Raw genomic sequence first — 26,083 nt, 5'->3', positions numbered from 1 at the left:
ACATGAGGGAGAGTAATTACTGACAGAATTTTCATTTTTGGGGGAACTAACCCTTTAAAGTTTGTCATGATGAACTTTCCTTTCCTATTCATAAACCATAATAACGATAGCATTCCCTGCCTTCCCCTCAGGCTGCCCTAAAGTGACGTGCATCAGCCTGACCGAGGAGACGTGTCTCCAGCTCACTCCTCTTCACGGACAGCAGATCGGCCTGAGACACCTGGACATGACGGACTGTGTCTCACTGGAGGATGAAGGCTTAAGGACCATCGCATTTCATTGTCCGCATCTCACACACCTTTACCTGCGTCGCTGCAGCCGCCTAACAGACGAGTCCCTGAGACACTTAGCACTGCGCTGCTCCTCTTTACGCGAGCTCAGCCTCAGCGACTGCCATCTGGTGGGAGACTTCGGCTTGCGTGAGGTCGCTCGCCTCGAGGGACGCCTGCGCTATCTGAGCGTAGCACATTGTATGCGCATAACAGACGTTGGATTGCGTTATGTAGCACGCTACTGTCCGCGGCTACGCTACCTGAATGCGCGGGGCTGCGAGGGGCTAACGGACCAGGGTTTGAGCCATTTAGCTCGCAACTGCCCCCGATTGCGCTCTATCGATGTCGGCCGCTGCCCGCTGGTGTCGGACGCTGGGCTAGAAGCATTAGCACGCGGCTGTGAAGGCCTTCGAAGGCTCAGTCTGAGGGGCTGTGAGAGTTTGACGGGGAGAGGGCTAATGGCGCTAGCGGCGGGATGCCCCGAGCTACAGCTACTAAACGTACAAGAGTGTGATGTGCCACCTGAGGCGCTTCGACTCGTCCGACAGCACTGCAGACGCTGTGTGATCGAGCACACCATACCTGCTTTCTACTGAGGGGACAGGGGTGTCGACCTCTGAAAAACAGATGTTTATACTTTCTGCATTCCTACGACTGCCTGAAAAGATGCAACATGGTGGATGTGTCTCAAAACCTTGTGCAGAAGTGCTTAATCCTGCTCTTGGAGGGCCACCGTCCTGCAGAGGCCTTGATTGGCTGCTTCAAGAGTGTTTAATTGAGGTTGAAGTTAATTAAATTAAACACACCTCAAGCAGCTATTAAGTACTCCAGGATTACTAGGAACTTCTGGGCAAGCGTGTTGGAGCAGGTCAGAACAAAACTTGCAGGATGGAGGCCCTCCAAAAGTAGTTTTGACATTAACGGTCTACAACAGGGGTTCCCAATCCTGTTCCTGGAGATCTACCGTCCTGCAAAGTTCAGATCAAACATGACTGAACCAGCTAATTAGGAGCACTTATTGTTGGATCAGGGTTGGATCTGAACTCTGCAAGTAGATCTCCAGGAACAGGATTGGGCACGCCTGGTCTACATAAATAACATCTTAAGCACAACCTTGAAACTGATTTGAAATGGCCTTCATAGGCAACAACATCAGTAACAGTTATGTGTCGTGAAGATTAGATTAGACTGACAACACTCACAATTTTGAGACACATCTGGCGAGTCCTGTTGCTTCTTCCAGAGCTGTACCATGTTCTTGCCAATTAAAGAACTACATGATATATAGCCTATCATAATATTTATCACATGAAAGAGATGCATTATTGTCACTGTACAACGGTAAGCTGGTGTTTTCATGAATGATGTTTGTTTGGGTTGATTTATGTTTTGATTTCTACAAAAGCTCTTTAGCTGGTTGTCTATGTCTAGAGTCTGTGCATTATATGGTTCAATTCAAAACATTACAACTTTAAATTATATATTGGTTGCTATGGAAACTTGTTTCCACCACGGAATAAAAAATAAAGGTAATTGCGACTTTTAATTTCACAATTCTGACTTTTTCTCTCTCACAATTACGAGTTTACATCTTACAATTCTGACTCGGAATTGCGTGATATAAAGTCGCAATTGTGAGTTATAAAGTCAGAATTGCGAGATATAAAGTCGCAATTGCATGATATAAAGTCGCAATTGGGAGATATAAACTCGCAATTGTGAGATAAAAAGTCGCAATTATCTTTTAAATTGTTTTATTCTGTGGCAGAAACAAGCTTCCATAGGTTGCTTCCACAGAAGAAAGAAAGGTGAACTGTCCCCGTAATATAAATTTTGTCCCAGACTCCTTCAGAAAATCGATATCTGACTTCAAGAGACCATCTTGGTTCAATAAAACTAGCGAAAATATGGGCATTTGCACTTTAAAGGGCATTAATTGCAGAACAATGTCTCAAGATCTTAAAGTCTTTAAGTCTTTTATTTTCTATCCCAGATAGCGTTAGTCAAGGATTAAAAGAGATTTGTAAAGGTTTTAAAGATTTGAAAGCTGCTAAAAACACTCAATAAAGGGCTACTTATTTAAAATGAAATGTTTTCTGTAATTTGTTGTATCTGTGAACAATTTGGAATGAACAGCACAGTGACAAGTGTACAGACAGACCTGTAAGTTAACACACATGCAAACAAGTGAAAATCTCCTTTGGTTGGTGTAGTACAGTAGATTGTAAGATTATGTATGTGGGAAGATAACCACTTCACCAGGTGAAGGTGAAGACATCCATATATCACTTATTTTGAGATATGACCTATATTTGATTGAGATGCACCTTTAGGAGATTCAAACTCTTGGATTTTTTCCCTCCTCAACAAATCGGATTCCTTAGTAAGAACCATCAACAGCTGAGTCACATGTGCATTACCCTCATGATGGCCATAATCATAACTTATTTCAATTGTTAGTGCATGAATCATGACTATACAAACAATGGAGCATGAAATAGCTCAGATGAAATGAATTACTCAGTGAGATGGATGGTAAATATGTGGTTGTTGTTGCAGCTGAGTCATTTGAGGCGTGAGCTGAACTGCAATAACTTCATTTTCATTTGCTTGGATAAGTAAGAAAGAAGAACAAACAACCAGTATGTAACTTGCTGAATGCTGACATAACATGTAGTACAACACATATTCCGTATGCAAGAGCTTGTTCATTGAAGATTAGTATGATTCGTACGCAGATAAATGCGATGGCGTGTGTGTTGTTTCCAGGGTAATCTGTAAATGATAAACCATCATCTGTAAATGAATAGAACAAACGTACCCTTGTCAGTGTGTTGTGGACGTTAGCTGTCAGTGGCCATAGTCTAGACTCGTGTATAATGAATGAATCTGTGGAACAATAAGTCCACAACTCTCTGAGTCGATGTGCTAACACTGTCCACTGTCTTGTGTTGTTTCTGGGAGAAAGGACTCTTTATTTTCCTTTCTCTCTTCGAATGCACTTGATTATCAACAAATAAATACACATATGTGTCTGTTAGCAAAATGTATTTTTTCCCTTAACAATATACGCACTTTATTTAGATATTTATTGGTAAGAAACTGTATTTGTAATCCGCTGCTGCCCTCTGTTGGTTAACATCTGTTTCTGCACTTAAAGAGTTAGGTCAGCCATAAAATGAAAATCACACCATGATTTAGCCTACTCACCCTCGAGCCACCCTAGGTGTATATGACTTTCTTCTTTCAGCCGAACACAATCGGAGTTATATAAAAATGATATTCCTCTTTCAAGCTAATGGGAGTGAATAGTAGGCCTACAATTTCTGTGAAGCCCAAAACAGCTCATCTATCCATCATTAAAGTAATCCATATGGACACAGGGGGTTAATAAAGGCCTTCTGAATCGAAACAGCTAAAAATATCCATAATTTTTTGAACTGGCTTCCGTTAAGGCCGTACGCGAGTCTAGTTCCGGTGGAAGAGTGACCTCTGACCCGACGCATGATGCAATGACGATCATCACCATGATCATCACACGGGAGACAAAGTTGAGATCATGTGGAGAGTTGTTTGATTTAGCGTAGTTTTGTTGCATCTTGTAGATCATCCTGCTATTATATGCAACTTTACAATTACCATACTAAGCACAGTTTGCATAATGCAAAAATAGTATAGTAGCCTATGGTAGTTTTATATTCTGAAGTTATACTGTATTTGAGAATAAACTAACATAGCCTAATGAGAATAATAATAATAAACATAATAGCAGTGAAGTGATGTTTTAATTAACATCTGATGGTTTGGTTTGGTGATGGTTTATTTAGACATCAAGATTATGATTCTTGATAGTATTGTTATAAGCACATATCAGTGACCCTAAATAATGCTGAAAATGCGTTTACCACTTTGAAAGAAAGACAAGATCACAATCATTTAGATTTTGTTTTAATAAATAAATTCAAAATTGCAATATTGAGAAAACCAGAAAAAAGGCACTTAAAAAACAAGCTACATTGGGTGTTGCGGCAGTAACTAACTGGTTATCATCCTTCAGCTTGATATTTATTATTTTGAGTCTGCTTATAATGTCCAAATAAAATAAGTAAAAATACAGGGTTGTTGTACCTTTGAGCATATGATAAGAACTTTAGAAAAAAAAACTATACAATCTAATTCTTCATTTTCTCCACATAACTCTCAACATTTTTTTGTAGCAAAGAGCTTTGCCAAATGTGTGAATTACAACTTCCATTTTTTATTTTAAATATACTATCTGAAAACATTTCAAATTTAATTTGTAGGTACCAATAATTACGCTCATTTCTAATGAGCGTTTAAGGACATTTGGCTTTCTACACCGATTGACTACAAACTACAGGATTTCCCCTGAACACACTGATACTCGTTAGTTCAACATATAATCCTTCATAACACATAACATACACAGACATTTGCAGCTGACGACAGAACACGTGCCATAATGCGTTTCTAAGAGCAAGAATACATGGGAAATAACTGCGTTTTCACTTTCTAAAAACAAAGGCATGAAATGCATGATATGTCTGACAGTAAATGAATATGCATAGATTATCAGCATATTAAACCAAACTTTTATCAACCCCCCCAAAATAAAATCACATATACACTGGTCACATATGCCAACATGACTGACAGCATCAGCGATGAGCAGTTTGAATGCAGATAGATTATAAACCAAAAAATCATATGATGTTTTAAAATAGCATGTGAGGAGTTTTTGCAATCTTTTGGGAAAAGGTTTCCTTTACACTACAATTTAAAGTGAAACCCTTAAACACTTTATGCAAAGGCACAAAGATCTGTTGTGTTTGAGAAGAGAGGATGTGTGAATGTACACAGGGGTAAAAAGAAGAGATACTGGTGTAAATAAAAAGACTATACAACCTGTACACGTTTGCAAGGGACGAGAGGCAGCCAGTTCTCCCTTAAACAGAGCTACAATACAGAGCTACTAAAAGAATGACATTACAATGAGAAAAAAGCAAACCATTTAAAGGAAAACTGAGGAATTCTGCACACTCATCCCTTCCAAAACATTCTTGCACGTGAAACCAATGTCATTATTTTCCTTCATATTTGGGGTTGATCACAGTTGTGACAGCGCTCTTGTAGATGGGGTTCTCTCCCTGTGAAAGGAATACAATAATATCTTTAAAAATAAGAAACAAGTACAGATCTAAATGCATTTACTCCCTAAGAAAGTGCAGATAAAACAACACATGCAGCATTTTAACATTTATTTACAGCATTTTCTGATGAACACACTGATATCCAGTGAAGAACAAGCTAAATATTAAGTCAAACTGTGATTAAATATTGCACAACGCCGTACAATGCTCATGCTGTAGTCGATTAGTGAGTTTTACCCAATGCTTAAACCTTCATGGAAAATGATGACAACTCTCACAATAGTTTTAGCATGTTATTGAACATGGCAATGTTAATGTATGTGGTCTTGGTGGACTTGATCTGCAGTTGCTCTGCAAGAATTGACTCGCTACTGCTAATAGATCCTCAGACTCGCTGCTGTGAGCCTGTAATTAACACACACACACACACACACATGAATCCTGGATCAGATCTCGGCAGGTGGAGCTGGGGAGGTGGAGGGTTCAGAGGAACTCTGATAGAGCTTACAGCAAACACTCAACCAGACTGTTCAAATGATGAGCAAGTAGGGCTGGGTGATAAAACGATAACGATAATTATCGCGATATAATTTTTCTCGATAAAACGATATCAAGAGGTCGATAAATGTTCGATAATGTTGATGCGCCAAAAGCGGAACGAAACTCATTTTACCGCGCGCCACACGACCATTTATCCGCTCGGCTCAAAGTCCAAACGGCAGCGCAGCGCGAGCTCACTAGAACAGATGCGTTTACTCTGATCGCTCTCGTCACGAGATCCAGTGAGAAGCGCTTGAATTCAGCGAAGAACACAAATGTCTCCGTGACTTAAACCAGTTTAAAGGCAGATGAAACAGCGCCGACAAACAGGAGAAACACTGTGCGCAACGATACAGTCAGAAGGCTTTTCCGTCTACAAATTCCCATCATTTACCATGGATTTACTGTAACGTTAGCCTAGTAATATTAACTGCACCATGAAATGTGGGATATACATATTGAATTGTATTATATTATTAATGTAGACGATGTATTAAAGGACTGATGGAATATAATTACAGTATTTAATAATGTATTTAGGCTACTGTTTTTCATACAAATACCATAGAAACCATAAAGTTACATTTTCCATGATAGTGAGGTTATCATGATCTAAATGCATGATACTGGATGACCAATGGTTAAGTTTAATAAAACTCAAACAGTCAGAATATTACATTTTACCAAATAAAAATTGGCACATGAAATTAATTGTCCAATAAAGATATTTATTTTGTTCAGGAAAAATGACAAATGTTTGAATGTTCTACCTCAGATTTGTGAAATGTTCACCAGTTTGGCAAGTGTTTGTCCTGATATGTTCTGACAATAAAGAGTAGTTTAAAACCACAATTAATGCTCTGGTTTCTACAACTTTCACTTAGGAGCAAAAATCCGCCTTTAAACTTGAAAGAAATAAAGATTTGACTTTTATCGTGATAATTATCGATATCGACTGATATAAAAAAAAATATCGTGATATTTTTTTTTGGCCATATCGCCCAGCCCTATGAGCAAGCGATCTCATTGGCTGCAGGATCAGCAGAGCCAATCAGCTTGAGCCATGAGCTAACGATGTGATTGCTTAGGGCCGATCAGCCTGCGCCCTCTAGAGTTTCATGACTGAACTACATATAAATAATATACAAAAGTGGTTGGATAAATGATGATCTGGTAAAGAAACTGTCTCACACACACATACAAACACACACACACACACATGCAGAAAGAGGATTGAGATATACAAACTTATAGAGCCACAGCTTTACGTCCATAGTTTGGGTTCCTGAATTTATTAATAGGGCTCTTGTAAATTGGATTCTCTGTCTGAGAGTGGAAAGGGACAGATAACAGATCAAGGACAGATGAAGCAACAGAAGAGCTGAAATGATGGACAAAAGATGCTGATCACAGGGAGACGGACAGATTTCATGAGCATGACAGGAAAAGGAGGAAAGCATGCATACTGAATGATGACGTCAGCAACAGAATGAAGTATGAATAAAGATGCAATGAGATGGCAACAGCATAAAACATGAAACGGTTTTGGATCCAATTATTTGCTTCTAAAACTAAATCTGAAGCTCCACTTTGTTTAACTTAATACTGAAAGTAATATTTTTTTTTTATTCATGGTGGGAATCTAATAAATAAATGAATAAATAAATATTTACACTATTTCTAATTCTAATAAAAGTTGAAAAAAAAAAAAAAATCCTAATTAGATTGTATGGACCCGTAAGTACCGTATCACAGCCTTAGATACATCATACCTCATTTCCTGTTTCTCAGCAGATTCTTGTCTAAGAATACCATTGTGAAAAAGAAGTGCAAAAACTTTTAAAAAGAGTAGTTATTACAGAAATAATACGCTACTAAAGAATATACTTAAGTGTGAACTGAAAGTAATGTTTTCGGACACGTAATTGAACGTTAATTGCAAATAAATGAAAATGTATTATAGTTTAGAATGATATTAAATGCAATTATGCAATTGTTTTTTGACCCACTTAAGTACATCTTTATATGTAATTTCATAATTACTTCTGTTGTCTTTGAAATACAGTTCAAATATACTGCCGAATATACTGCCAAGCATTTATGGTAAACTAAAATACACTTTAAAGTCATTTCTATTGAAGTTTGTGAGTCATGTAGTTAAATATATTTGTAATTACACATTTGAAACAATTAATTTGTAGTAATATCAGGAAAAAAAAAACACCTGTTAAAATTATAAAATAAATGTCCATCTTTAAAACACGACAAAAGATTATTAAAGCATTATCATTTAAAATGTACTTAAAATGTATTTAATATGACGGTAACACTTTATTTTATAGTGTCCTTGTTACACGTAGTCTCAATAGTAATTAATAATCATTATGCATGATTATTAATGACCACACCTAACCCTAACCCTATAGTAAATACATGTAGTTAATTAATATTACTCAGCATTTTAAATGTATAATTACACTGTAACAATGAATCACAGCCATGAAAGTGTATTCAGTTACACTTTATTTTAAGGTGTCATTGTAACGATGCAATTATATATTTAAGTACTGAGTAATATTAATTAACTACATATAGGGTAAGGGTAGGATTAGGGTTTGGTTGAGGGTTAGTTGCATGTAATTATGCATAATTTACTGTTATTGCTATGATAAGTACATGTAACATATGTAACAAGGACACTGTAAAATAAAGTGTTACTGTGTACTCTATTTAAGTGCACTTAGGTCGTCTTTTATTTCATTAATATTATATTATCAGCATGTGCAGATTTTTCTAAATAAACTTTTTTTGTTAGTTTAAACTCTGTATTCACTGAGGCGCGCCGGGGGGGTGATGATGTGCCGTGATCCAGCAGAGGGCAGCAGCGAGTCTCACACACTGACCTCAACTGGCCACGACACACCCAGAAACATGAGGCCTTGCAAATCCAAAAGCCTTTCCTTTCAGTTCCAGGACCAGGCCTTAAAGTCAGCACAGCTTTCCTAAAAACCGTGCTCTCAAACAGGAAAACCACACTCCTGATGAAACAATCTGGGAATTTTGGGCAGATTAGGAACTTGAAGCATCTTGGTCCAGTTTTAATAAAGTTAAAACTCATTCTTTTTTTTTTTTACATACCGTGTCCCACTTGGCGTTCATCTTCTCTTTCTCAAACTTGGCGAACTCGCGGCGGTCGTGAATGATCATGAGCAGCTTCCAGATCAGAAGCAGAGCTAGACCAATCAGAACGATCCCTGCCACCACACCCGCCACGATCGGGATGATGTCAGGACCCGCCGGACACTCTGACACACAAAACACACACATTCAACAATAATAGAGATATGCGTTTTCTTTTTCTTAATGACTGTTTCCACTCCTCATGTCATTTCAAGATGGAACAACTTAGTGGAAAATATTTAGTGGAAGAAGGTTTGGACTATTCCTATCAAGTATCTATCGGTAAATAAGGTCAGAGAGATTTCTTTTAATCTTATTCATCGGTATTATCCTGTTAAAACTTTCATTGTGTCGAAATTTAAATGAAGTATAGAGACTCTTTTGCATCTTTTCTGGCATTGTGGAAGACTTTGAGCTTTATTTCAAGGATTTTTGTTTGAGTTTTTCGTTTTTGAGAAGCAATTTGAAAATGTTTATTTTCTTTCCAACTTAATTAATTTGCGTGCAAAATACTTTATCCACAAATGTAAAACTATGAAAGTGACCCCCACTTTTTCTCACTTTCAAGAAGATGTTAAGGTCTATATTAAATCCTTGTCCTGTAACGGAAAAGGTTACTAAAACCTTGAATGTATGCTCACTTTCTGATGTTTCTGTATAATCTTTATTTAATATGATTATTTTATGTTTTGTGGGGAGGATTGTTATATTTATGTGATCTGTTTAATCAATATTTATTTGTTTAATTAATATTATTCTACTTTCTTTCTTTCTTATTATTATTTCTTTTTCTTCTCTTTCTTTCTCTCAGTTAATATGTGATGTAGTATTTGTCTGTCCCTGAACCCCTGGCTGGCTCTTTGTATTCTGTAAGTAAATGTTTAAAGGGATAGTTCACCCAAAAATGAAAATTCTGTCAGTAATTACTCACCCTCATGTTGTTCAACCCCGTAAGACCTTCGTTCATCTTCTGAACACAAATTAAGATATTTTTGATTAAATCTGAGAGCTGGATCACTCCTACATAGGCTTCTATGGGATTATAACTTGCTGGCCCAGAAAATGTATTAAAGACATCGTTAATATAGTCCAAGTGACTCCAGTGCTCAATCTTAAGTTTATAAAGCGACGAGAATACTTTTTGTGCGCAAAAACAAACAAAAATAACGACTTTATTCCACTTTTCATTTCCTTCTCTCTGGGCCTCGAGTCTTTTCACGTAGTGTTTAAGCGTAGCGCGTCTGTGTTGCACGTCACCACGTAGGCTCACTATTGGCCGACGCTGGTCATGTGTGTGATGCGTGTGACGTACCACACAAGAAGCGCTACGCTTAAACACTACGTGAAAAGACTCGAGGCCCAGAGAGAAGGAAATGAAAAGTGGAATAAAGTCGTTATTTTTGTTTGTTTTTGCGCACAAAAAGTATTCTCGTCGCTTTATAAACTTAAGATTGAGCAACTGGAGTCACTTGAACTATATTAACGATGTCTTTAATACATTTTCTGGGCCAGCAAGTTATAATCCCATAGAAGCCTATGGAGGAGTGATCCAGCTCTCAGATTTAATCAAAAATATCTTAATTTGTGTTCTGAAGATGAACGAAGGTCTTACGGGGTTGGAACAACATGAGGGTAAGTAATTACTGACAGAATTTTCATTTTTGGGTGAACTATCCCTTTAAATAAAACCAAAATCAAAACACAGCACATTCAGATTGAGACTGGGATTGAGTGACGCCATTGTAAAGAGTGAACGCTCACCTAGAGTCTCCACCACGTGCACCTCCTTCTCGGTGTTGTTGTTGACGGCGTAGGTGTAGTAGAACCAGCAGTCGTTGGCGTCTCTCTCTTTACAGTGCATGAGAGGGAAGGCCTGCACCGGCTGAGGGAGTTTGTCCCGGTCCTTCACCACGATGAGGTTAAAGTAGCTACAGTCTCGCTCACACGTGTCCTTCTTCTCTCCGGTGCCGAATGCCCGGCACTGCACACACTCCCTGCGACAGGACAAGAGTCGTGAACGCGGGAGAGATGGAAACACCATACGGACACCAAAGGAGAAGGCAACGATATTTATCACTGAGAGTTTAAATCTAACATTGCTTTGCTTACAATCTCACAAAGAAATAGGGCTGATATTGACAAACAATGTACTAACTCCGACATGAAGTCCACCATAGCTGGCCGTTGCCTTTTTGAGAGTTTGTACAGTTTTTCATGGCAGATGAAATTTCATCTTTGCCATCAAAGGAATAAACAGTATTATTGTTTTTACTGTACTTTTGATCAAATAAATGCAGGCTTGGTGAGCAGAAGAGACTTCTTTCAAAAACATTAAAAAAAAGTTAAAATTATATATCTGAAAATATCTTTAAAAACATTTTAAAAATGGCCAAATATATATGACTAACATACATTTAAGAAAAAACTTTTCTTTTGTCAAATCAACCAATGTTGTTCATATAACATAATATTTTGAGTTCCGGTTGATTTACATTAACTCAAATTTTTCGTTTAAATAAAGTCAAAATATTAAGGCAGCCAGAATACTTACTTTTTAAAGTTCAACCAACAATCATTCTTTACTGTTTGCTTGACTGCACAGTGCTTCTGTGTGTTACGATAGTCGCTGAGTCAGATTATGTGATTGATTCCTAAATTCTTGTCGTGTCATGGACAAGAAACATGTCAGACTACACGCTGCGTCCTGACCAATCATCACGAGCCGTCTTTAACGATATGCGTGATGTCATTGAGAAGGCGGAACTAGCGACTGACCTCAAACAAGAGCGTAAACAAACAGTCGCTACATTTGAATTTGAATTTACATCGCGACTGTTAAATAAGTATCAATGTGTGTGTGGTATGATTAAAATTCGGACGTACTGCAGATGTCATGTGACCCACTGTGTCAGTTTTTAATGCAAAAATATTTATATCGTCCAACATATATTTTGCATTCAGTCAAAAATACATTTTGAATGTGAAAAATATATTTTGTTAAGATGTGCTGTTTATACCATATACTAAGCATATATTCTGTTTAGAAACCTTTTGATATTAGTTCGGTGATTAGTATATGAGACCCTGGATCACGTCACCAGTCACGAGTCGCACGGGTATATCTGTGCCAATAGCCAACAATACATTGTATGGGTCAAAATTATAGATTTTTCTTGTATGCCAAAAATCATGAGGATATTAAGTAAAGATCATGTTCCTTGAGGATATTTTGTAAATCTCCTCCTAAATATATAAAACATTTAGTTTAGTGAGTGAGTGCAGCAAAATCATGAACATAAATGAACAACTTTAAAGGAGATTTTCTCAAAGTTTCGATTTTTTTTGCACCCTCAGATTCCAGATTGTCTAATAGTTGTATCTTGGACAAATATTGTCCTATCCTAACAAACCATACATCAATGGAAAGCTTATTTATTCAGCTTTCAGATGATGTATAAATCTCAATTGAAAAAAAATTACCCATGTGACTGGTTTTGTGGTCCAGGGTTATCCAGTTATATATATTTATATATGTTAAATTGTCCATGTATGGCAAGCCGTTTTAGCTTAAATTGTACACAGCGTTACTCGTCGTAATTGCATTTTTACTAGTAAGAATTCAATTAGAGAGATCTACAATTCAATTCTTACTAGTAACAATTCCAATTAGAGAGCTCTACAAATTAATTTTTACTAGTCATATGTCTCCATTGACTTTCATTCATTTTTAATTACGGAGCTCTACAATTAAATTGTTACTACTAAGAATGCAATTGCAGAGCTCTTTAACTCAATTACAGAGCTCTGCAATTATACATGTCTTTAATTTGTTTTTTACTAGTAAAAATTCAATTAGAGAGCTCTGTAATTGTAATTCTTACTAGTAACAATTCAATTGTAGAGCTCTCAAATTTAATTCTTACTAGTAAAAATGCAATTACGACGAGTAACGCTGGGTACAATTTAAGCTAAAACGGCTTGCCACATGTAGCTCGATATGTCCCACACTGGTGGTGTGTTTGACTGACTTGTGCTCGGTGCAGACGCCGGGGCAGGTGGGGCAGATCTCACAGGTGGGGCCCTGGAACTTGGGGTCGGTGCACCTGCAGGTCCCGCACTCGCACGTCCCCCTGCCGTTGCAGATCTGCTTGTTGGAGGCTAAGCATGTGGAGGTGTCCAGAGAGCAGTCGCACGCGCTGCCGGTGTAGTTAGCGTCACAGATGCACACCCGACACTCACAGTGCCCGTGTCCTACAGGAGAAACAGCCTTTATCTCGCAATCCACTTCACCAATGCCACATCTTTCTGAATGTCATAATCATTTGTTAACAAACAAGTATTCATGAGCTCATTGTTTCTGCATTAAATTATTACATTGTTTAAATTAAAACCTTTTTCACTAACTGTGATTTTGTATATGTACATTTCTGAAATACTAGTCAGTTACTTCTGATGACAGATCACTGTAAATTGTAATGTGGACTCATGCATTTTCTGTAAAGTTGCTTTGAAATGATGTGTATTGTGAAAAGCGCTGTACAAATAAATGTGAATTGAACTGAATTAAATGTATCTGCTCTGCAAAAAAATGCTTTTCTTACTTGTATTTTTGTCTTGTTTCCAGTCCAGATATCTAAAAATTCTAGAGGAAATTTTTCTAAATTTTCTAAGGAAATAAATCAAAATTAAGAGAGTTTTTGCTTAAAACAAGCAAAATGATCTGCTAATAGGGTAAGAAAAATAATGTTAATTCAAACAGAAACAAGATTATTTTTCTGACCCCATTGTCAGATCATTTAGCTTTTTTTAAGCAACACCTCACTTAATTTTGATTTATTTCCTTAGAAAACAAGACATAAAATCTCATGGCATTTTACTCATCTAGTAAATGCATCTTGATTTAAGAATTTTTAGATGTTTTGGACTGGAAACAAGACAAAAATACTAAGTAAGAAAAGCATTTTTTGCAGTGCTTTCTACCCTTATACAACGCCTTTCCTCTATTAATAGTCTGCTGAGTGATGCACTGGTGGTCCAAAAAAAGAAAAAGCTTCCCGTTTCAGTACCTCCACAGAGTTTATTATTGGAGCGGTCGCAGTTGAAGTTGTCACACTCGCAGAATTTTCCGCTGTAGCGTTCTTCGGGATTTTCCCTCTTCTTGCACTCGCAGGTCCCGCACACACACTCGCCGTTATTGCTGCAGATGTCCGTGCCGTTGTCCCTGCGGCAGTTCTTGTCCAGGTCCTCGGTGGACACCTCATCCTTCCGGCACTCACACTGCCTGCCCACACGGCCCTTATTACACCTGAGAGGACACGACGAGGACTGAGGAGATGCTGAGAACAACGGCTCACACACACTCATGTAGATAGACCTTCTGACTTATGCAATTAATATCCAAACAGGAACAAAAAGATTCAGTGTCATGTTTAACCCTAAAATCAACTGTATTCTCAATAAAGCAAACATTTATATTTGTTTTGCATTGTGACATTATTTTCTTTGACTTTGTATTGTATTTAATGTATGCTGATTTAAATAAATCACTGTATTATATTTTTACAGTAATGCAGTAAATCATGGTATTATGCAAATAATGAGAATTACAACGATACTAAGTAATAAAATTATCTGGACAATTATGATAATGTGAATGAGATTTTCCCTGCGATTGATGGACATTTACAGCTTTCTGTGTTTTCACTGTTATATGGTAGGGGGCGCTATAAGGCATTTTCTGAAAGAGTACAGAATCTCCTGATCAAAACACAGGTGAAGAATAAGCAGAAACAAGCGCATATGTAAACAGATGCATATGTAAAATAATGCTGTCGCCATCATTAAACGGCATATAAATCAAATCTGCCTAATGTTACTGAATGAAATGTCGACCAGGACGAGCTACAGGACTGAGAAGCTTTGAGGTGTTGATGGACTCGATCGACTCCATCTGTGTTTTGATCATCGTTCTGAATCCGATCTTTGACAAAAACATGATTTTCTCAACTTTTTGCTCAAAATGTTACATTTTTTAATTTTTTTAATGAAACTTACCCATATACAAGTGTTGATTAAAAAAAGGAATGCATGAAGCTAGAATTTTTTGTTGTTGTTGTTTTGTTTAAAAGCAGGATATACTGCATGTTCAAACTACCCTGGTAATCCAGAGTTCTCGCGAGAGCACAAGTTGAATTTGCTCAGCGAGTTACTCTGGCGTCCAGTAATGATGCTCATTAAATATGCCCCTCTATCTGAGCTGCACCAATCACATCGGGTTATCTGATATAGGCGGGCCAGAGGCGAGATGACGACAGCGCTGTGACGTCGAAGTCATTAGTAAACATTGCAAGATGGCTCTGGATGAACACCAGTTGTTTGAAACGGCTTTGGCCGCTATAATGAGCGAGTTAGACTTGCCTTTTTATCTAAAACAGGAACAGAAGACACCGCTCGAATCATTCCTTTGCAAGAAGGGCGTTTTTGATGTTTTGCCGACCGGATACGGCAAGAGTCTAATCTACCAGTTATCTCCGCTGGAAGCTGAGCGTGTGGGGCTTGTTGTGATTGGTCGTAGTGTTATCCTATTGCGTGCTGTGAGATTTTCAAACGCGTGTTTGGTGCCGCCCCTCGAGCTGGCCGAGCTTCATTAGTCGATGCCAGACCATTAATCTTTCAGATCTAGGTCTGGATTTCCAGGCTATGTTCAAATATTCATACAACAAAATATTCTGGGGGCCACGAAACTTTTGTGAAAATGATCAAAAATGCTGGTGGTGGCTGGCAACTTTTTTCAAAAACGATGGCGGAGAAAGAGTTAATAATAATAATTATTTGCATTGTTTATTATATATGTACTGAGAATTTTGGGGTAAAATGTACTAGATTTTCATTAAAAAATTGTCCCAAAATAGGCTAAAACGTATAAGATCTGCGGCTGCTGCATGAATAGACAAACATGAACCCTGGATCAGATCTCGGCAGGTGGAGCTGGGGAGGTGGAGGGGTTTAGAGGAACTCTGATAGAGCTTACAGCAAACACTCAACCAGACAATTCAAATGTTGAGCAAGCGATCTCATTGGCTGCAGGATCAGCAGAGCCAATCAGCTTGTGCCATCAGTGTCATATATATGTATATAAGCACAGCATTTGCAGTTTGTTTTTAACCTTTCAGGACAAAAATGACATGTAATTTAGCAATCAACCAAACTCATGCATTTTTATAAGCCTAAGCAAATCCAGGACAGTTATCTGAGGACGGTCTCACCTGCAGGCTCCGCACTCAAACGTCCCATTGCCGTTATGGCACATTTCACTATTCTTGATGCCGTGCTTGTGACAATCACACTCGCAAATGAAGTTGAGTTCGATCTCGACCTCCTCAGTGAAGCCCAAGGGCTTGATCTTAATGGTTTCCGGTTTGCCTTGTTTGGGACAGCCTTGAGCTGTGATATTGATGTTGAACGACACCTGAGGATTCATTGGAGACAGAAAAAGACTCAGGAACAACAGGCTACAGGTTTCTGATGCACATTACATCACGCTGGTTTGAACTCACCTCGTCTCCGATAGAGATGTTGGAGCACTTCCGCCCGTTCTCTCCCTCGTTCACGAGTCCATTCTTACAGCGTGACTGATAGGTGATCGTCACTCCCTCGGGAAGCTTGCTGTTCTCCAGGATCACCTCTGAGGAAAGAGACTGAGAAAACATAAATCAGTCCAAGTCCTTTATATACTGGAGATATTAACAGTAGTGGCAAAAAGTGAGAGAATTCACATCTTCACCCTTCATTCAAATATCATTAAAGATGTGTTAAAGACTTTGTAAGCATGTTGCATAATTTTTGGCCAGGCCATCCTACAAAGAAAAGATAAATGAGAGAATTAATGAAATATTTATAACTGATTATGTTGTGATCAATGTTTGCTTTTTCCTGAGAGCTTTGTGTTTTTCTATGCACACAGAAACCTGTAGCTTTAGTTTGACTAGTTTAGTGTTTTGTTCTTGCCTCAAGAACACTTCCCTTATATTTGAATGGTTTAATCAATCTGGCAGGGTCATTAAAAACTAATATCCCCTCCGGACATGACTTTTGGCCACTACTGTATAAAGAAACTTTATCTACTCACATTGTATGCATCAATAATAAGATTGATAACATTGCTGGAGTTTGCTGAAAGCGTTCCCACAGCAGACTTTGGAATCAGGTTTTTAAGTTCCTGTGGAAAAACAGAGAAAAACATTCATGAATCTGAAGCACAGGGACGCAGGGTGTTTGTTTTACAGCAGGGCTTTTAAACAGCAGACAGGAACTCTAAATTATGACTTTGCCGTCTGGATCATTCCAAGCCGGGAAACTATCTTGGGGTTGTGGCTTTCCAAATACAGAGAAGTTGGATTCAGGAGAGTTTCAGGCTCTCGAGAGTGAAATATTTGAGATGGCATTTCATTATACAATTCATCCATTTGTAACACATAGTCTTGTCTCAAGTTGTGGCTCTTTCAATGCAAGTCTATCATGGATAGATGCACTTTTATGATGAATAGATGAACTTTTATGATGGATAGATTAACTTTTATGATGGATAGATGCACTTTTATGATGAATAGATGCACTTTTATGATGGATAGATGCACTTTTATCATGTATAGATGCACTTTTATGATGAATAGATGCACTTTTATGATGGATAGATGCACTTTTATGATGGATAGATGCACTTTTATGATGGATAGATGCGCTTTTATGATGGATAGATGCACTTTTATGATGAATAGATTAACTTTTATGATGGATAGATGCACTTTTATGATGGATAGATGCACTTTTATGATGATAGATGCACTTTTATGATGGATAGATGCACTTTTATGATGATAGATGCACTTTTATGATGGATAGATGCACTTTTATCATGTATAGATGCACTTTTATGATGAATAGATGCACTTTTATGATGGATAGATGCACTTTTATCATGGATAGATGCACTTTTATGATGAATAGATGCACTTTTATGATGGATAGATGCACTTTTATGATGGATAGATGCACTTTTATGATGAATAGATGCACTTTTATGATGAATAGATTAACTTTTATGATGGATAGATGCACTTTTATGATGGATAGATGCACTTTTATGATGATAGATGCACTTTTATGATGAATAGATTAACTTTTATGATGGATAGATGCACTTTTATGATGGATAGATGCACTTTTATGATGGATAGATGCACTTTTATGATGAATAGATGCACTTTTATGATGGATAGATGCACTTTTATGATGATAGATGCACTTTTATGATGGATAGATGCACTTTTATGATGGATAGATGCACTTTTATGATGAATAGATTAACTTTTATGATGGATAGATGCACTTTTATGATGGATAGATGCACTGTTATGATGAATAGATGAACTTTTATGATGATAGATGCACTTTAATGATGAATAGATGCACTTTTATGATGGATAGATGCACTTTTATGATGGATAGATGCACTTTTATGATGGATGGATGCACTTTTATGATGGATAGATGCACTTTTATGATGGATAGATGCACTTTTATGATTGATAGATGCACTTTATCATGGATAGATGAACTTTTATGATGGATAGATGCACTTTTATGATGGACAGATGCACTTATGATGGATGGATGCACTTTTATCATGGATAGATGCACCTTTATGATGGATAGATGCAGTTTTATGATGGATAGATGCACTTTTATGATGGATAGATTAACTTTTATGATGGATAGATTAACTTTTATGATGGATAGATTAACTTTTATGATGGATAGATGCACTTTTATGGCATTTTTTTCATCTGTTTTATCATCCAGAAGGTGAATATTGTGAGTCTGATCACTTAGAAAAGTAATATCATGCCTCCTCTCAACCAGCCACAGGGTTTGAGGAATCATTCAAGCAACAATTACATGTTATGTGCTTAAATTTAACACTTAGCACTGAGGCTTTGATCAAATCCAAATAGCACCACAAACTTTCATAAGTTTTGACAAGTGTGGAATGAGACTACAGACCTTCTCTTTGAGCAAGTACAAAAAAAAAATGAACAGGGGAAGAAACTACAGGGTCCAGACAGACAAAAATAGAGAGTGTTCCCGTTCATGCACACACACTTTCATACACATCATTAAGATAATCATCTATGGACTTACTTTGTAAACAGGCTGAAACTCTTCTGTAACGGCGAAGATGGTCTGGATGTTATTTTCACTCAGTTTCTGAACTAGGTGAGCGATGGAGGGGTAATCCTAGTCAGGAAAGGACAGGAAAGATATGAGTCGAATATCACATACATCTGGTCTGAAAATCAGCTGAAACAGGACCGTAGACATTGAGAGGGACAAATCTGTCAAATTTTAAAGTGAAAATACCCATTTACATGATTTGTGTAATATAAGTAGTGATTGAATGTGAGAAGCAGGGCCATTTAGGCATACGATTAAGAGTCAATGTGCATATTTTAAAATAAAAATATTATTTGCAAAATAAAAATATTATTTGCAAATAGTTCAAATGCATTATTTCACAATAGATTCAAGTTCTTTCTTTTTTTTTTTATCTTTAAATACTTTATTTCTTAAATTCCTTTAAAAAAAGGACCATTACATATGTGACAGCATCTCTCTCCACCCACCCCCCGCCAACAAAATCTAGAAATATTTTTTTTTTGTCCACCAAAATGTTCAAGACATGGTTTTATAGCCTTGCTGGAAAATGTCATATACATACATAATAATGGCTCATCGTGTACATGCCGTCTTTTAAGTGGCATTTCCCATCATTGGGAAGCACGATTCCACCAAGTTTGCCATCTCCGGCAAAATGAAAACCTGCGTCAGTAGAGAACACCAACAAACGGGTGACATTTCTCCAGCCAATGTGGTTCTGAGAGAGAGAGACAGAGAGAGAGAGAGAGAGAGAGAGAGAGAGAGAGAGAGAGAGAGAACGAACAGGAAGAAGGAGAAAAATGAGGCCAAGGGGAGTGAGCGGAAAGTACAAAAACAGATTAAGAACACAAATTAATTAAAGATGCCATATTACTGTGGCATTTAAGTCAGAAAATAATCAAATCAGGACATTCAGTATAAACTACTGCCAGTTACATAAACTCTGTCTTAAGAACTAATCATGGATAGATGCACTTTTATGATGGACAGATGCACTTTTATGATAGACAGATGCACTTTTATGGATAGATGCACTTTTATCATGGATAGATGCACTTTTATCATGGACAGATGCACTTTTATGATGGACAGATGCACTTTTATGATGGACAGATGCACTTTTATGATGGACAGATGCACTTTTATGATGGATAGATGCACTTTTATCATGGATAGATGCACTTTTATCATGTACAGATGCACTTTTATCATGGATAGATGCACTTTTATGATGGATAGATGCACTTTTATCATGGAAAGATGCACTTTATGGACTTCAAAAGTAATTCACTGCCATTATATAGCCAGGACATTTTTTAATATAACTCCAACTGTATTCGTCTGAAAGAAGAGTCATATACACCTAGGATGACTTGAGGGTGAGGGTAATTTTCATTTTTGTGTGAACTATGCCTTTAACAGCCATGTCCCAATCACACAATTATAATGATGTTCTCATTATAATTTTATGTAGCTAATATGTCAGACTTGCATGTTGCGCTTAACGGTATTTTCCTTTTTGAAGTGATTCCAATCATATTTCAAGCAATTCAAAAACATCATGGTGAACAGTGCACATCTGAAGTGTCTCAGCTGAAGGGAATTAGAGATCAACTGATAATCGGTTTTACCGATATTTTTCCCGATATGTAAGCATTTTTCCATAATTGGGTATCGGTTTTGTAATATTGTATTCACATCGTATTTAACATAACAGCCATTAATGCACAAATGAGATATGTTACATATATGCTTGATATGTAGTTTAAACTTTATGCTAAAATATAGAGACAAACTCACAGAGTCACGTAATCCTTCAAGTCCTGTCCCAATAAAGACGCAAGTTTACATTAATTAAATAAAACAGCCTTGAATGAGCACATGTCGGAAATAAAAGCGCTGAATTTGATTTTCTCTCTCTGTGTGTGTTAAATAAGTACAGTACTGTTGTTATAATTGTCAAAAACAGGAATAAAACAATAAATATCGGTTCTGCATATCGGTTATCAGGCACATAAACATGCAAATGATCTATATCGGCATTGATTCTAAAAAAATCGGTCGATCTCTAAAGAAAAGAATCCATTATTTATTGTCTTTAATATATCTGCCAAATTTTAACTTTAAGAATTAACCGATACGATACCGATATGGTGGCCGATATATCGTGCATCTCTATTTTATCAATAACGTAAAAACAGAGCAAACCCTCCGCCAGTTGTTTCATACTCACTCCACAGACGGCAACCTGCATGATGGCATCAAACCCTCCCTCGGGAGAGTCGAGGTTTCCAGATATCTGCTGTTTCCCCACCAGACTGTTGAACTGGTGGCCGTTGCTGGTGAGTTTCAGCACGTTCTTGTAGCTGAAGGGACTGGTGCAGTTCTGGTCCCCAGTGCACGGGTTCAGGAGCTTGGCTGGAGTCGTGCTGATGTACGGCATCACCGTCTTCTCCACGAAAGAGCCGAAACCTGTCCGGAACGAGGTTATTTTAGTAAACGAAAACTGAAACTAAGACTTTTGGTCAAAAAACATGTTCGTAAACTGAAATAAAATAGAAATTTCAACATAAATGAAAAACGAAACAAAACTAACAACAGTTACTGAAAAACGTTTTCGTAATTAATAAGCTCTCATCCTGTACCGGAAAATCAAGTTTTTTCATTCCACTGCGCTACTTTATTTTTCAATGTATGACCGTTATTACGTCAGGCTTTACAGGGTTAACACTGGTATCTGATAGAACCAAGGTTTTAAAGCCAAACTACCAGTGAGTTTAGTTTTGCAGCATGATCTTATCAGACTCTCACCTATCCTGAAATCTGAGGTGATCTTGGACATTTCCTTCATCAAACTAGTCCCGAGATTCTTGACGTTCTCCAAGTCGTCCTTCATGGAGTAGGACAGGTCCATCAGGTAGTACAGGTCTATGGGATAGTCTTCAGCCCTCTTGAACTTCAGCTTGATATTTTGAGGTTCCCCTACAGAAATAACAAAAATGTGTTAGTATGTGTTCCCACAATCACTTACACAGATCAACAAAAGCAACGATTGTAAGTGATCAGGCACCAGATCTGAGTTTGAGGCTGAGTTTCTGAGGCTGGATCTGAGTAATGTCCTCGGGTCGGAGTTTCTCCGCTCCTTTCCTGCGGTGGGTCACTGCTTTGTTCTTCAGGATATTTTGGCTGCCGTGAGGGTTTTCGATCTTGGTTTTCGAACAGCCTCTTTTCTTGAGCGACTCCAGTTCATCACAGCGCGCCGATGTCGGCTCTCCCTGTTTCAGAAACTCCTGTTGCGTGAGGAGAACATATTCAGGCTGTTATATGTGATTGTGTTAAGCACGTCAGATTATTTATATTTGTTCAAAAGTTTGGGTTGGTAAGATTTTTTAATGTGTTTGAAAGAAGTCTCTTCTGCTCACCAAGGCTGCATTTATTTGATTAAAAAATATATTATTTTAATATTATTCTAATGTAAATCAGCTGTTCTCTATGTGAATATACAGTAAAGTGTAATTTATTCCTGTGATCAATGCATCATTACTCCAGTCTTCAGTGTCACATGATCCCTCAGAAATCAAGATTTGATTCTCAAGAAACATTTATGATTATCATCAATGTTGAAAACAGCTTCATATTTTTGTGGAAACCGTCATGCCTTTTTTTTTTCAGGATTCTTTAATGAATAAAAAAATAAAATGTATTATGTAAACGTATTTCCTGCCATTTTTGATCAATTTAATGCATCCTAGCTGAATAAAAGTATTCATTTCTTAAAAGAAAAGAAAACCTTTTTAATGCTAGCGTACGTTTCTCATACAAAACAGGAAAGTACTACAAAAAATTTAAAATCATATAATAAATAGAACATTTTAGAAAAGAAAATTGATCTTAAAGTTAATTAACCTAAAAAATAAATGTTATAACACCCTGATATAGTAAAACTCAGCAACGAAATACACTTATAATGTAATTAGTGAATAATAAGACAGTAGTAATGACACCACCACTGTCCCCTGGTGCTTGTTTGTGTATTTAATCCATAATCCATAATATTTTGTTATTATCATTGATGCCTGAAACTCCTTATAAGGACTCATATAAGCACAAACTCAAGCATCACCACGATCTTTCCATGAGGAACGAGATTTCCTAGTATGAATGGAATGACAACACTTATCCGCCATTACTGTTCCTGGCAAATCTGCCATAACTATTAATATCAAATGACTTAGTTTGAGTCACTTTGTTCAGCATCATTTCTCTCTGTGATTATGAGTGTAATGCTGCACAAATAGTATATTGTGGCAATAAATGTGTTTGTTTCAGCAATGGAGAGTTAAAGTGAAGAATGCGTGGCATTGTAACGCTACTCACGGCATCAGTGCACCATCCACATTTAGCCCCCACTTGTATGCACTCGCCACAGGATAAAGCGTTGGCTTTGATGCACTCGTTGCCCTCTGCAGAACACAAGAGACAGAGCGCTTTAAATCTGGCCAGTCGATTCATTCACTTGCAGTAACTGGAGCCAGAGACGACTACTGTTTTCCATTAAGGAGAGCGCTCCGACCTCTGAGTAATGACAGCACTATTTTACTGTCCAACGAGAGCCTCAAAACAAACACAGCGCTTATTAATTCTGATGGAGATACAGTACAGCGTTTCAAGCTTCGCTGATCTGAAAGTTCACATTACCTTGCTGTGCGCGGCCGCAACAAATGATCCCTAATAATGTGGATATGAAAAGTATCTTCAGGTCCATCTAGAACAAAAAGACAAAAAACATAAGCAGTGGATTCACTTATTCTGGGAAACAATGAATGTGGCAACATCTAAGCTGTTTATTTTAATATATTATGTCAATTATAATATATAAATAGAGGTTACACTTTATTTTAAGGTGTCATTGTTACAGTGTAATTATATATTTAAATACTGAGTAATATTAAGCAACTACATGTACTTACTATAGGGTTAGGGTAGGATTAGGGTTTGGTTGAGGGTTAGTTGCATGTAATTATGCCTAATTTACTGTTATTACTATGGTATGTACATGTAACAAATGTAACAAGGACACTGTAAAATAAAGTGTTACCTAAATATATTATTTAATATGACTGAATGAAACCATCATCATTGGGCTATGACAATAAAAATCATACTTTAAGGGTTAGAAAATAGATCCTTATGGTATCAATGACAGTTTTAGTGACCAGGATCTTTAAAATAACTACATAAATAACACACTGTATATGACTATGATAATCAATGCCATGTTATATATCAAGGGACACTGGAAAGAGTAAAAAAGTGCTATTACTATTAAAAATAAAGGTTCCAAAGGGGGTTTTAACCATAGACGAACCATTTTTGGTTCCCCAATGAACTATTCAGTGATCAGCTCATCACAAGTGTGAAATTTTAATAACTGAAAGAAACTTTTTAAACTATACACTCTTAAAAATAAAGGTTCTTTTAAACAAGAAATGCTACTGAGGTAAAAATATTCTCTTTGGATAAGGGATTAAGAAATGAGTTAATGAATAAAGCTTCTTTATTGTCATCTATGGTTCCATGAAGAACATTAAACATGCATAACTCGAAGTGTGAAGGGGTTTTCACAGCAATGGCACTGTTTCTGTCCGGGGAAAGAGCCACTAGGAAACACTTCGACCGGTGAATTATGGTTATGAGTGGCGGTTTTTAAGTTAGCCCTGCAGCGGTTCCTCTTTCAGGAGCTGAGAATAGAGGAAGGTTAATGACCTCCCGTGTATTTAAGGTCATCACTGAAAATATATGAGCAACAAAACATCTTTTCAGCATTTCAAAGTCAGATCAAGTAGATACACTCTTAAAAATCGGTTCTTTATTGGTATTTATCGTTCCATAAAGAACCTTTAACATAAAGCCTTTCATTTCAACACAAGGTTCTTTACACTCTTCAAAATAAAGTTTCCTAAAAGGGGGTTTTCACAGCGATGCCATAGAAGAACCAGTCTTGGTTCCACAAAGAATCTTTCAGTGATCAGTTCTTAAAAGTGTGAAGAACATTTAAATAATCTAAAGAACCTTTTCCCAATATACACTATTAAAAATAAAAGCTGTTTATTGGCATCAGTGGTTTCATGAAGAAACTTTAACCTCAATGGAAATTTTTCAATGGACAAAGGTTCTTTATAGTGGAAAAGGTTCTTTTAGGAAACCCGCTTTTAGGAAACTTTATTTTGAAGAGTGTAAAGAACCTTGTGTTGAATTGAAAGGCTCTCTGTTAAAGGTTCTTTATGGAACGATACATGCCAGTAAAGAACCGATTTTTAAGAGTGTATCTACTTGATCTGACTTTGAAATGCTGAAAAGATGTTTTGTTGCTCATATTTTCAGTGATGACCTTAAATACACGGGAGGTCATTAACCTTCCTCTATTCTCAGCTCCTGAAAGAGGAACCGCTGCAGGGTCTGCCGACTCCCTTCGGCAAAGGGTGTTACTCGAGTGGACAAACAGTATCCTCAACAGGAGTACAGAAATATACTAGGAAAAATCCAAGATAAAACTTTATTTTACAGTGTCCTTGTTACATATGTTACTTGTACTTACCATAGTAATAACAGTAAATTAGGGATTATTACATGCAACTAACCCTCAACCAAATGCTAATCCTACCCTAACCCTATAGTAAGTGCATGTAGTTAATTAATATTACT

At 37.2% G+C, this 26,083-nt stretch overlaps 2 protein-coding genes across 4 annotated transcripts in view; one reads left to right on the top strand and one right to left on the bottom strand.

The window, feature by feature from the left end:
* The window catches only part of LOC307153605 (F-box/LRR-repeat protein 7), a 57,697-nt gene extending 55,344 nt beyond the window's left edge, over positions 1-2,353 (top strand). The window contains exon 4 of one of the 2 annotated variants that reach the window (XM_079863174.1): positions 132-2,353. In XM_079863174.1, coding sequence (XP_079719300.1) covers positions 132-868 — 737 coding nt within the window. In that variant the 3' untranslated portion in view covers positions 869-2,353. The remainder of the gene's footprint in view (positions 1-131) is intronic. The other variant, XM_079863175.1, reaches the window with a different exon arrangement.
* A 2,673-nt stretch (positions 2,354-5,026) lies between these two features.
* The window catches only part of itgb1a (integrin, beta 1a), a 43,633-nt gene continuing 22,576 nt past the window's right edge, over positions 5,027-26,083 (bottom strand). Inside the window, exons 2-17 of one of the 2 annotated variants that reach the window (XM_079863169.1) lie at positions 24,077-24,143; positions 23,756-23,841; positions 22,449-22,668; positions 22,190-22,360; positions 21,612-21,850; positions 19,941-20,096; positions 19,364-19,459; positions 17,292-17,381; positions 16,720-16,860; positions 16,429-16,631; positions 14,230-14,468; positions 13,192-13,414; positions 10,925-11,157; positions 9,122-9,288; positions 7,232-7,309; positions 5,027-5,440 (exon numbers count right to left, since the gene is read on the bottom strand). In XM_079863169.1, coding sequence (XP_079719295.1) covers positions 7,232-7,309; positions 9,122-9,288; positions 10,925-11,157; positions 13,192-13,414; positions 14,230-14,468; positions 16,429-16,631; positions 16,720-16,860; positions 17,292-17,381; positions 19,364-19,459; positions 19,941-20,096; positions 21,612-21,850; positions 22,190-22,360; positions 22,449-22,668; positions 23,756-23,841; positions 24,077-24,143 — 2,409 coding nt within the window. In that variant the 3' untranslated portion in view covers positions 5,027-5,440. The remainder of the gene's footprint in view (positions 5,441-7,231; positions 7,310-9,121; positions 9,289-10,924; positions 11,158-13,191; positions 13,415-14,229; positions 14,469-16,428; positions 16,632-16,719; positions 16,861-17,291; positions 17,382-19,363; positions 19,460-19,940; positions 20,097-21,611; positions 21,851-22,189; positions 22,361-22,448; positions 22,669-23,755; positions 23,842-24,076; positions 24,144-26,083) is intronic. The other variant, XM_079863170.1, reaches the window with a different exon arrangement.

Source organism: Squalius cephalus (assembly GCF_949319135.1).
Source record: "Squalius cephalus genome assembly, chromosome: 25".
In the NCBI taxonomy this organism is placed as follows: domain Eukaryota; kingdom Metazoa; phylum Chordata; class Actinopteri; order Cypriniformes; family Leuciscidae; genus Squalius; species Squalius cephalus.
Note: the sequence above shows the minus strand (reverse complement) of the source record. Positions and strands in the feature narration are given on the sequence as shown.